We start from the raw sequence: 13,073 nt of genomic DNA, 5'->3' as shown, positions 1-13,073 counted from the left end.
GTGTGTGTGTGTGTGTGTGTGTGTGTGTGTGATGCGCTGCTTTTCTCTTAAATTTATGACTGTAAGTTGAATAGCTTGGGTTTTAGACTGTGGGTAAGATGACAAGTTATCTGAAGATATCACTTTAGGCTCTGAGAAAACAGCGAATGACATTTTATTGACCGAACATTGAAAAGTAAAACAGGTAATGAGCAATGAAAATCATCCTGAGCCCTAATTACGATCCTTCTTTTTCTTTAGCAAAAAGGTGCAAATATTAGTAGTCACATGGACATGGACACACTCACATGGATCGTGTCTTTTAATGTTTACTACTTATATATCCATATTAATATTTACCAGGAGTTTTCCAGTCCAAGTCCATCCCTCTACAAACTGCCACTGGAGCAGCTCTGGGTGGAGTGCCTCAGCAGTTGAAGAGGGATGGAAGCTGGAGCAGGTACTTTCCTCCACCCACATGATCACATGGGATTCAGGCCAGCAACTTGTCATAACAACACTTATATAACCTGAACGCTTCTTACAGCCTCAGATGATTTCTCTTATTAACTTGTCACAATGCTTGGTTCTGTTGTTAGTCAAGCATTGGACAGAGTCATGAAAATACATGTAACAGAGCCTCAAATAGTGTATTTACATAGTGCTGAATTGTTTGATTTCCTCTGAAGCAAAAGCAATTTATTAACTCTAACTTGAAAGAGCAGAAAGGCCATTTACTGGATATTAACATTAGGGAAGTCGCTGCAGAGTCCTAAGCTTTTAAAACCAGTCAGCAGAAATCCCTAACTTAACTGTCTGAACACAGAAACTATTAACAAGTTACTGAATCTCCTCTTGCACGCATGATTTGACACGTTGTGCTTTAAATAAAAAGGACATGAAACAACAGAACTCACCGTTCATTCTGACAGCCAGACCCCGTTAGCAGTGACATTCAAGCTAATCAGTTCACCTCCGATGTGATTCTTCCCTTCCTGTGGCTTTCGTGTGCAGAGGCTAGCTATGCACCGGGCCCATGCTGCCTCTGTGGCCGAGCTGCTCCCACCCGACAGCGGCGTGAGGACTGATGCTCACACGGTGAACAGAGAGGCCTGCCGGGGAGCCGCTGGGGCTGTGAGTCACAGTCTGACATGTAAGTCCTGTACAGCCTGGTGAGCAGATCAGCTGTACTAAGCACAAACCGGAGTGTAATTTCAGAGCCGTGAAATCACCTGTAAGTGTGGGGGAGCGTTAAGAACTGAAAGTGTTTTCAGGTTGTAGACAGCGGCACTGCGAAATAGGGAAACGGAGTTCTGAGCAGAGTGTCATGATCACATGACAAAACACACAGCTGTCATATGATAGGAAAGCCCTAGTGGGAGTTGTAGTCTTTTATAAAAGTGTTATGGAACTACAAAAGTAACATTTCCAGGCAGGGATGTGGGTATTTCATGGAATTTGTGCAGGAGTGGGCAAAGATTGAAACCTGAATTTAAATCTTTAAAGAAAAAACTACTATGTTAAACTATGTATACACAAACACACACATTATAAATTATTATAGATTATTATAGAATTTTATGTTATATTATTATAATGATTATAATGAGAAAATTAAATGAAAAACAGAGAATATAGAATACAATTTTGTTAGCTAATGGATTTAATGTGAGAATTTGTAATTGAATACTGGATCCACTTTAATAATATGCGATTAAACCCTGAGAATATCAAATGTACATAGGCGAATATGTAATGAAAGGCTGAATATTCACTGTAAACCTGAATAAGTTCAGGTTTTTAAGTAGTGGTAATAATATTTTTGAGTAAACCTTAACTTAAATATAATATATTTTTTTAAAATCTTTAATTTCTGAATACTAAATTACACTGATTCACCGTACAACTTATACTCAGGGAAATCTGCTCAAAAAAATTTATTGTACTACAATCAACTTAAAATTTACAATATTCTCATTTTCAGTAGTCCTCAAAAATACGAATACAACTCTATTAACACAATTCAAGTTCACTTTAGTAAACAATCAGTATCAAAAAACATCTTCTGTCATTTCTACATTTAACAGACTCAAAATAAGGAACATCTTGTATAAAGCTGAATAGACTAAGTCATTGACTGCTTTATCAGATAAAAAACCAGCAACAGTTTTGACAATAAATTTGTTTTCATTCTTTTTTGCAATAATGTTGAACATTCTCTATTTACAGATTCTTAATTCTTTTAGGTGTTAAGTCATAATAACTTGAATCTCTTGAGCAAAGCCCTATGAGCTAAACAAAATTTCCTTTTACTTTACTGTGTTTTGTCTGGAACAGGTCGCTGAACCTGCAGGAGGAGGAAGTGATATCATCACTGCCATCTTGTGGCCTGAACGGTCAATTTAGAAGTGCTTTCAGGAGTTCACATGAGTTACATTAACATTTAGCTGACGCTTTTATTCAAAGCTACTTACAATAGCTATATATGTCAGAGGTCGCACGCCTCTGGAGCAACCAGGGGTAAAGTGTCCTGCTCAGGGACACATTGGTAGACGTGTCACAGTGGGGAATTGAACTCGGGTGTCTTACACCATAGGCATGTATTTTATCCAATGTACCATCACCACGCCCAGAGAAACAGATAAATCCATCCACAGCCACCTTCCACTTTGGCTGAAGCGGACTGCACCAGGAGCGTCAGTGTCAGTGTCCACAGTGAGGAGTGTCAGCAATGTCTGGTTGATCTTCGCATTGCAAAATACAAACAATCCAATTATAAGTATAATTTTAAAAGAAAGCTAGCACTGCATTCTCATCGGTGCCCCCACACATTTAAAAGCATATTATTTATTTTTTCCAAGCCTGTCTTGATACAATACTCACATGCCAAAATGTTGAGCGTTACTGGTGGTTGTCATGATTTGACGGTGAAGTTAAGTTGGCACCAAACTACTCGAGTTGCCGACAGCTACACTGATGACTATAAGTACTTGCAATAAAACCTTTGCGAGTAAAAAGACAATACTTTATCAATACACCTGTCTGTAAGGTAACGTTAAACATGTACAAAGGGTTCATTTAATCATCTCTATAATCAGTCTCTCATCCTGCATGTTTTATACAAGCACAGCTAATGTTAACTTGGCAATTAGCCTAATGTTAAAAACAAGCTAAATAGAAAGATGTCTGTCTGGAGCATAGACTGCTCTGTAGTCTTAAAATCTGGCACATTGTTGTAAACTCAGTTGCTGGCTCCTTCAACCAGATAACGTTACCTGCAGGCAGTGACTAACAGCAGAGAGGAGGTGACTGAGACAGACTGATGCCTGAGTTTTTATTCTTTTTAAACGTCACTCAGTATTGTGATGTCAGATATTGAGTTTACATAGTGACTTTGCTGTTGTAAACATTAATGTTGCTGCTCTAGAAACAACATTTAGTTGTATTTAAAATATCAAATTCAAAAACAACCAGGCAGTTAATATGCACACTTCAATATTTGTTTATTTATCGCAAGTCATATGTCATCTAAATATATAACAATTTTATTGCACATTGAATATTTTCCTCATACCGTGCAGGTCTACCTCATTTCAGTTGGGTCTGGTCTTACCAAATAACCGTCACCAAATAATAGTAAAGTATCGATAGAGGAATCGGATCGTTAAGCAGTCTCAATAAGGGTATCAATATCAATAAAAATTATCGATCCCCATCCCTACCTTCAACTAAACTTAACCTCCTAAAATCCTGTGTCCTCATATGGGGACTTTAGGCTTTGGGATCCCTGCAATGTATACTTCATTCTGCTCAACTTAGACCTATTGTCCTCATTAGTGAGCAGTTGCCTGTGCCCTCTAGCCACGTTCTGATGTCTGTTTCTTCTTTGTTACACATTGGTTACACATACTCATTTTTTCCTAAAAGTACATCCTGTTCAAAGACAGTGCTACTAATATAAATACACACAGAATCAAAGCCCAGGTCTTGGGAGGTTTGGGAAATGTTTTTTCATGAAAGGAGAAGTGTGGATTTGTCCCTAATTTCTTACAATTGGGCCATGCCCATAAAGGGGATGCTTAATTGAGATGAGGAATGATAAAAGCCAACAATAACCTTTTCACTGTACGCATCATATTTTAGCATTGTTTGGAGATAGACTACAAAAAAACACAAACATATCCTTTAATCTCTTTAAACCTGTCGGTTGCTGGAAGAGGCATTCAAGTTGGTTTCCTGTAGTACATTTCATACTACTTGTCGTCGATATTGACATTTCTGTGAGTACACTGAGTAATTACGTTGCAGGTTTTGAAGTCATCCTCTAGCAGATTTACTGGGAGGCCACAGAGGGTCGGACGGCATCTCATGTGTACCTCATGTTGTTCCTAGATTGACAATCAAAATAATTATTATTATACAAATATTTTTACAGCACATCAAGCTATATAGTGCAACAGTTGTACAAATGTAATTCTAAAATAATAATATTGATAGCAATAACAACAAATGCATCCAGCTGCAACTACTAAAAGACAAGTCAAATTTAAACAAACACAGTGACTCAAACAATGGGTGAGAAATAGAAGCTAACCATAACCTTAAACATGACAATAGAAGAGATTTGGAAGCCAGTGCAGTAGGGCTGGACCCAAATATTTGACTATTCCTTCATTGGGTTGGTATTCAGTTTTCTATTGTGGGATGTGGAGATTCGCACAAGCGCCTACAGTGCTGTCCCGCACAACGCTGCACACACACCAGCTTGCACCGCCCTTTTCAGTTTCTCTCTTGTTGTATCATACAGCGACAGACACATACAGGCTGCTATCTGTCCGCTTTCAACTTCATTGTCAGCCGTATGTGTTACTGCCCATGTATGTTTTATAGCTCACATTTTGAACTTTTTCACCCGCGATTCTGTGGTAACAACCACAGGTGAGCTGCTTGTGGAGAAGGCCTAGAGTACATCTCTCTGTATGGCGACCGGTCATGGATGGAGTTGGTGTCTTGGACGGAGAGAAAAATAAAAAGTCATGCTCAGCACATACAGAAATTTAGGATTTTCTGTCTTGTATTATGTTTTCAGGGCAGCCCAAGAATTAAAAAATAAGCTTTTAAATGGCTTTTAACGTGATCATGTACTGGAAAACTTAAAAATAAATGCAAATGAGACATGACAATTGAAAGTAGATGGCTCTGCCCTCCTAGTCATCACAAGACAGTAACAATCAAATTTCACTATTATAGTACAGAGGTCCCAATCAGTATTCACTGACCATTATGTGATCAACATTGTTGTTATGGCAAAGGTAATCTTAAACTCACCTGAAGGTCATAAATCCTGAGGATCTCTGCAGGACCTCTGCTCTCTTGGCCTTCTGTCTGTACAGGGCAATCAGTTGTGGTATGCATCTCTCAAGCTCGCAGTAGAAGTGGTTGCATAGGTGCAACATTTGTAAAGCGATGACCTCAGCAAACACCTGCAAACACATAAATGTATGCAGATCAGTGGTTTTCAACTTGGGCATTGACAGGAAAACATAATGCATCAATTATTTGTTTTAAGTAGGATGGCTGGCTATATGGCAAAAAGAATATAGTTTTTACCTGAGAAATGGACACGGACCACTGCAGTGACAAGAAAAGAAAATGCAGGGTCATCCTGCAAATTTCTTTAACCTGGTTTTGCTGCATCAAAATGAAAGATTATGTGACTAAGAATTGAGTTAGCCAATCAAATAAATTTTAACATAGTCTAATTCTATAATATTTCATCATTTAGCTTCTACCTGAAGCAACATTCCCACACAAACACAGACCCTTGTGTGTTTTTTCTCAACAATGCCATTGTTGGTCTGAACAGGGTTGAGACAGAATTTCAGTCAGGTACTAAACAGAACCATAAAGAAGTCATTCAACCGCATCATCATAAGTTTATAACAGCCTTTAACAGAGTCTACAGTGAAAATTTTTTACACTTAATGCTGTAATAGATATTTACTTTTCTCAGATTTTGATCACTGCCAATCATTTCTGAAAGAAATCTATGAGAATTTTAAATTGCTAAATATACATATTCATTATAAAATCTCACAGTCACAGCTGGACTAATGCACTTTTCTAAAACAGTACAATATCCCCCTATGTCTCCAGTCAAGGCTAAATTATCTTATTTATGTTAAAATGTCATCCACTGTGAAATGTTGCTGCCTCCAGTTCTATCACTATAGTTAATGGGCACACAATGTAAGAACACCAACTTTTGATTAGTTTACAAAATAAAGGCCGTGTAAACACTTTTCACAAACATGTGATATGGGTATGGAGTTTATTGTTATGATAAATGTATTTAGACTTAGTAACCAGTTTATTAGGTACATCTAGCTAAATTTAATGCAGTCTAATCCAACATTTCTGCAATAAATCCTCCCTTCATAAAAATGATAATGTGCAGTTTTTGTTTCAACTGTATGATAATTTTGGATCACATGGACCGGTGTTTCTGATATTTTGTTATCCCATTTATATCAGTGAGGCCACGCTAAATAAAAGAGACTCAGCTGTTTATAACGCAATACAGTTCACCAGACCACAAACTGCATCTGCCATAAATAATTAAATTTAAATAAAAACTGAACATTCCTCACCAACTTTCATAAACACAGTGGGAAAATATTCCTTTACAAATACATATTACAGCCACTTCAGATGAGAATGAAGGGCTGAGGGGTTTATTAGGTTCACCTCTGATAAAATGAAACATTCAGTCATGCATCAACACTACTTCAGCATGCATCTTGCCGAAATCTCTTACAAGCTCAAGGTAACTCAGTGCTTAGGTTCACTTGAGAGGACAGATCTATTAATAATTATAAATTAATAATTATTATAAACAGATTACAACAGATATAAGTTCAATATAAACATATTAAATACTTATCATACAAACATGATAATTACACAGTTCCAACTAATTTGACTAGAAAATCTGAAAAAAAACTGGAGGGGTTTTCATAGCATATTTAACCTATCAGTGAAACCAGGCTCTATTGTTCCACATTATGGATGTTTTTACTTTTTGCGGAACCCTACATCTTACTACTAGGGCTGGCCCGAATGTCATTTTTTGAGCTACGACGCTTCGATAGTAATTAAGAGTGAATAATTGAAGCTCCCCGTTATGGCCATTGTTTAAAGGTGTGTTGATAAGCAGGCTGTCATTTCAAGAGCTACAGCTATGTATTTCATAGATAGAACAGAACAGCAGAAGAAGGATAAATGCCCAAGAAGTGAGGGAGGATCGGCTAGGGGAGAGATAACAGCAGGCATGGGTGTGTGTCTCTGTGTCCCTGTGAAACAGAGAGACAGAGAAAAAAAAACTAGAGAGCGCTCCGTTTATTTATTCTCATTGCTAGGCTAACTAAGTGATTATTACCAAATCTTTGCTTTTAACTTTGTTATGGCAAGGCTAGCAGACCCAAGTGCAGGACTAAGAAAGGGAGGACTTAGATAAAAGAGGAATATTTATTGCAGGGTAAAAAGATTGGTTATTTAGCAGGTGAAGAGCGAGGCAGAGTGAAAATAGATGTGTGCCAAACCGGGTTGGTGGCTGCTGAGAGAGTCTGATCCAAGCAGGCCCAGAGCAGTGGCGGCTCCTGCCAAATCTCTCAGGGGGGGCAATTGTTGCGATGATGGCTAAGGTGACCAGTTCAATGGTCTTAGTCTGCTAGAAGACAAGGATTGTTCCTTAGGCTACATACTGTACAGTATTTGTGAACAGCTACATCCTGAAGTTCATTGTCAATGTCTACAATGAATGAACAGTCCACAGTTAAGATCAACAGATCTTTGGATGTAAAGGCAAATACAGTAAGGGCAAATACAGTATAAAAGGTATATTCTAATCTACTTTTTCCTTCTTTTTACCCTCCTCTGACAAGATGCCAGTTGTGGCCACATCATGCTACCTCCTCTTTCTTCTTCGGTTTCTGTCAATAAAAGAAAAAAAACACATAAAATAATTGTTAGTTGTTAAGTGCAGCTGACTTTAAATTGACTCCACCACACATAAAACATGGTTTAATAACAATCACATTAACATAAGCATAAAATTCGGCTTAATAATAACTATCAAGATTATTGGCTTAGCCTATGGTATTTTACGGAGCATAAATTAGCCAAGTGGCTAGCGGACTTTTCCTCTCCTCATAGCTTAACAACTTACATGTATTGTTTATACTGTGTCTTACTCACCGCTGGTAAAGTCACTGCATCTCCCGAAACACCACGGTCGAATTTTCAGCCTGAACGTACGTTTTGTACAGCAGCTGGTTGTAGTGAGAGCAACAAGCTGGAGGACCGCCGAGTCCGAGCCCTGCGAGCCCTCCCGGAACCCATAGAGATTGCATTGCAGCAGGTGCAGCTCGAAAAAACTGCCTTTACATGAAAGTCTGTGAGAGAGATCTGGGAAATTTACAACCAGACTGAAACCGCACCAAAAGAGGCGGGACTCCACGGAACACGACTTGACGCTGATTGGACAGCGATATTCAGAGACAAGCTGTCTGTCACAAACAGTCACAGCTAACTACAGTGTGGTAGAAGACAAAAATCTCTTGCCTTTCCCAGCTTGGCGTTGCGGCGCCCGGCCGCCCTAATGAACAAGCCGCCCCTGGTCCACAGCAGAATCCGGGAATAGTTTAGGCGGGCGGGGGTCCAGACGGAGAGCAGACTGGATGAGCGGTATTTCTGGCAGCGGAACGAAATCTAACATTATGTAAATTTCACTTTTATTATAGCGACTAAATGCTCTTCTTCTACAATTGGCCTCAATTATTTAGAGTTGTGTTCATTATGTTGTTTGTTTCCAGCCTACAGATTAGCTACTGCTGTCATCACACAGTTTAAAGTGCTCCCAGACAGCTGAGGGCTTCATTTCGTTTTCCCTTTGATGTGAACTGGAGCGTTACATTCACTGCTCTCAGCGGAGGTCAGGCGCACGAAAAAACCCACAATCCAATCTCAAAATTGAAACTCCAATTTGTACCCATACCGTCTAATATTCGGGGTCAAGCCCTACTTACTACAAACCCTGCGTTTAGAAACCGGTTGTTAATTTATATGAAGGCAGAGTTTGACTGTCTCCACAGTAACGTATAGAACTAAAGTAATGTTAACTAACGTTAAGTTACAGCAGTTCAGTGCAAAGTGAACATTAACATTACCTCATTGTGTTAGCCAGCTAACTTCAAGTAACGTTAACTTTAGCCTTTCTCTTAAAATGACTGCGCCTGAAAACAGAACTTTTTCCACTTACCAGACCAAAGCACATGTAACAACAAACAGCCCCAGATGAAAAATCGTAAATGTGGACGATTGTCTGGAAAGGTTTCAGCCACTGGTGATAGTTACGTTAACTTATGTTAGCTACAGTTAGCATAACAGGAAAACGGCAAACTGTCTCCACATACTGCTTCTGGTCATCCCAGTGTACGGTTATAAAATAAAGTCAGAACAAAAAAAACAGTTATTAACAGTTTTTCAATCGACATTGTGCAATGGGCTTCCCCATTTGGTGGGCATGTCAGAGGTGTTACCCAATCAGCTGCAACACATTTGTAAACACAGCAGTAAAAATCAGCCCGCTTGCATACACAACTGTGTACGAGATGTTCCGATACCATTTTTTCCCCTCCCGATACGGATTCCAATACTCGTGCTGTGGATATCGGCTGATACCAAGTACTGATACCCATACCAGTGTGTTAAAAGAAAAAGATCGTACTATGCCTGCATGACTGTTATATGATTATCATTGTGGTAAGGCCTGGCTCAGGTTAAACCCTTTGTAAAACATGAATGAATACATCAAATGGAAGCAGTATAAACAGTAGTGCAACAGCAACTTAAATATAGGAATAATTATTTTTTTTAAATTAAAGTGCAGCCACAATTTTGTAAAATAAAAGGCATTTAAATTTTTAAATAGAACAGAATAAAACAGTACTCCAACAAACTATAAAGTAAACAAAAAAAAAAACAAATCAAAAGAGCAGCAGCTACACATTAAACAAAATACTTTAAAACAAGTAGGCTACACACTGCAGTAGCATTTTGCTCATAATTTCAAGAGCAAAGGCAGATTTTTCTTCAAGATGAGCATTTCTGTCCTCTCTCCTCCTAGCCTGTTCCTTCTTGCATCAACAATGTTGGACACTGCACTGAACAGTCTCACTGTCAACACTGGTACAAGGAGCAAAGAAACTTTGCAGCAGTGGCAGCCAGGGTGGGAAACCGAATTTCGTTGACTCCCCAGTACTGGAATGGGCTGTCTGAGCGTGGGACCGTTTGCTCTGTCAAATATGTCTGTATTTGAACTTGTGTGCTTGTGCTACTTATTCCTCATCATGCTCCTGCAGGATTTCCTCAAACAGGCCTTTCAAGCTGCTCTTTCTGCTAGCTGTGCTTCCATATGTGGGGCTTTATGGGGGTTTTCTGGCACTGTCTCTGCTCCCTCAGGTGTGGTCCTGCTCAGTAACTCCTCCATCTTCTCCACCTCTCGGGTCAGAGCATCCTTGGCATGCTTGATGCTGTGTGCTCCAGTGAAGCATCTAAAAACAATTAAAAAAAATAAATCTTAGTGTAAAACAAACAACCTCCTCCATAGTAGATTTTAGTGGTAACATATTAATGCAATAGTAATCAATAATAATGCAATATCTAGTTATCCCAAACACCATTTCAAAATTGTGTTTATAATATAGACATTTAATAAAAATATTAGACATACCTGTCTTTGAATCGTGGGTCTAAAAGAGTGGCAACTGCATACAAGGGCTCATTCGATGGTCTTAAATCTTTTCTGGACAGCCTCAAGAAGGGTTGTTTTCATGGTTTTTATACCCGTGTCCCCCTCGTTCTCCCGAGCAAGCAGGCATTTCAGCACTGTGACTGAGGTGATTACTTCAGCTGCAGAAGAGGTGGAGGAGCTAATCTTTCTGGTCAGTTCTTCAAATGGTGCTAGAACAGTGATTATTTTCTCCAGTAAAGCCCACTGGTTAGCCGTAAGGGTCACTGGCAGGTCATGGTCAGCTCCGTATGCTGAAATTGACCGCTTCTGCTCCAGTAAACTCGACCATATAGTAGGTACTGTTCCACCTCGTTGCTACGTCTTGGTTTCACATTTGGTGGGCATTTGGATCTTTTTGAATATCTTCCAGGGATGTAGTAGCCAGTGGCGAGTGTTTGAAATGCGTGACTATCTTCCTACCATTCACCAGTGCATCACTCACTTCTGTGACAGTAGCCCATCATGCACCACCAGCTGGAGAGTGTGGGTGAAGCATCCCAAACTTGGTACATACATCTCGTCCATGGCTTTCTTCATGTTGTCGTGCAAAACATGAACGTTGGACTTGGGAATTTTCCACTTTACTAGCATCCCCTCAATTGCTTCGGCAATGAATGTGCCAGTATGTGACCCTCGGAACTCGTTGGCGTGCAGCACCGCACTTTGAGGGGTAAATGTTGACTCTGTCCACCCAGTGTGACATTAAACTTAGCAAAGACATGGGGCACACGTCGGAGCTCCAAATGTCTGTGGTAAAGCTGATTGCATGCACGTCCACTCCAAAATTGTCGGTTATCTTTGTTGCTTTTTGGCTGTCTTTGGGGAATTTATCTCGTCGCTGGAAGGCAGTTTCCAGAGTTTGCTGCTGCAGTTTGTCATTCTTTTTCCCCTTAGCTTTGGTAAATTCGTCGTGCTCTTTAGTGGGACGCGTCTTCAAATGTTTAAGTTGCTGGTGTAGAAACTTGCGGTTGTGGAAGCTGGATAATGTATAGAGCTTCTGCATTGGCACACCAGTTAGAGTATGAGGACCAGAGATGAGAGCCGTTCAACAGTTTATTGTCCTTAGTTTCCCACTTCAACAGTTGACTGACAGGTGATTGAACAGCTAAAAGGCAAATGAAAACAATCAGTAGACAGAAGTTACTCTAGCGGGTCATAATCAAATTAAAGCACTTATTAGCTGTTAAACAAGGAAACAACAATAGCAGATATACAGAACTTACTCAAGTAATGCATCCAGTACACAGTCAACTAGGAAGGATTAGCGAGGCTTCATGCTAACCCACATGCTGCAGCAAACAAATGGAAAGGACTGAGCAGGGCCTCATCAGGCCTTTTATCAGTTCAGGTGTGGCCTGACAGGTTGTGGCTAAGCCCCACCCCCCTGGAACTTGTCAGGAAGGAGGATTTTCTACAGCTGGTGTTGAAATTTGCAACACTCGTGCCACCCCTCAAAATTGCTCCTTTGCATATGTTGCATGTCGCCATCCACTGTAAAGTACTGCCAAACCTCCGACATGATGCGCTAACTTTAGCTTCTTTTAAGGTAGCGTCAGGTGATCAATTCTTCTTCGCTCTAAAACAGCAGCTGCCAACGGCAGCATAGCGCAACTGCCAACAAACGGAGCTAAACCGTAAATAGATTCCTATTTCTAATAAATTATGTGGTATTGGATCGGTGCCTGGACTCCAGTACTCTCCGAAACCGATGTCAGCATTTTTGGCAGTGTCGGAGGCATTTCCGATACTGGTATCGGAATCGGAACACCTCTAGTTCAACCCAGATAGCAAGACTACATTGAATAAATATTGATTTTTTCATCTGAATCATCAGAATGGTTGAGATTGAAATCTCAACCCTAAATAAATGTTGAATCAATATTGCAATACTGATGAAAAACGACCATGTATGAGCGTGACATTGGAATAATATTGATTTATAGTTGCCCCGATTATACTTGATTAAGCATTGATTTGTAGTTGACTGGGTAACATGTCAACTATAAATAGATGACTTTTCAATCATGTTTCCCGGTCAACAATAATTCAATGACTTTTCAATCATATTTCCCGGTCAACAATAATTCAATGACTTTTCAATCATATTTCCCGGTCAACAATAATTCAGTGACTTTTCAATCATATTTCCCGGTCAACTATAATTCAGTGACTTTTCAATCATATTTCCCGGTCAACAATAATTCAATGACTTTTCAATCATATTTCCCGGTCAACAATAATT

General features: G+C 39.5%; 1 protein-coding gene and 1 long non-coding RNA gene across 5 annotated transcripts in view; both read right to left on the bottom strand.

Moving 5' to 3' along the window:
* The window catches only part of snx29 (sorting nexin 29), a 356,821-nt gene extending 355,520 nt beyond the window's left edge, over positions 1-1,301 (bottom strand). For both annotated transcript variants that reach the window (XM_046069743.1, XM_046069744.1), the window contains exon 1: positions 897-1,301. In XM_046069743.1, coding sequence (XP_045925699.1) covers positions 897-903 — 7 coding nt within the window. In that variant the 5' untranslated portion in view covers positions 904-1,301. The remainder of the gene's footprint in view (positions 1-896) is intronic.
* Positions 1,302-4,564: 3,263 nt separating this feature from the next.
* On the bottom strand, positions 4,565-12,209 carry LOC123983503. 3 transcript variants are annotated; one of them, XR_006828200.1, is made up of 7 exons: positions 12,055-12,209; positions 10,772-11,936; positions 8,236-10,592; positions 7,892-7,970; positions 5,590-7,708; positions 5,308-5,462; positions 4,568-4,988 (listed from the first exon to the last, which is right to left on the bottom strand). It is a non-coding gene; the product is annotated as an uncharacterized LOC123983503 (long non-coding RNA). The 3 variants fall into 3 exon arrangements; XR_006828201.1 differs by having other exon boundaries at positions 4,569-4,988; positions 5,590-7,705; positions 7,909-7,970; XR_006828199.1 differs by having other exon boundaries at positions 4,565-4,988; positions 5,590-7,970.
* Positions 12,210-13,073: the final 864 nt, after the last annotated feature.

This window comes from Micropterus dolomieu, linkage group LG14, assembly GCF_021292245.1.
Source record: "Micropterus dolomieu isolate WLL.071019.BEF.003 ecotype Adirondacks linkage group LG14, ASM2129224v1, whole genome shotgun sequence".
In the NCBI taxonomy this organism is placed as follows: Eukaryota; Metazoa; Chordata; class Actinopteri; order Centrarchiformes; family Centrarchidae; genus Micropterus; species Micropterus dolomieu.
This window is presented reverse-complemented; position numbering and strand designations above follow the sequence as displayed.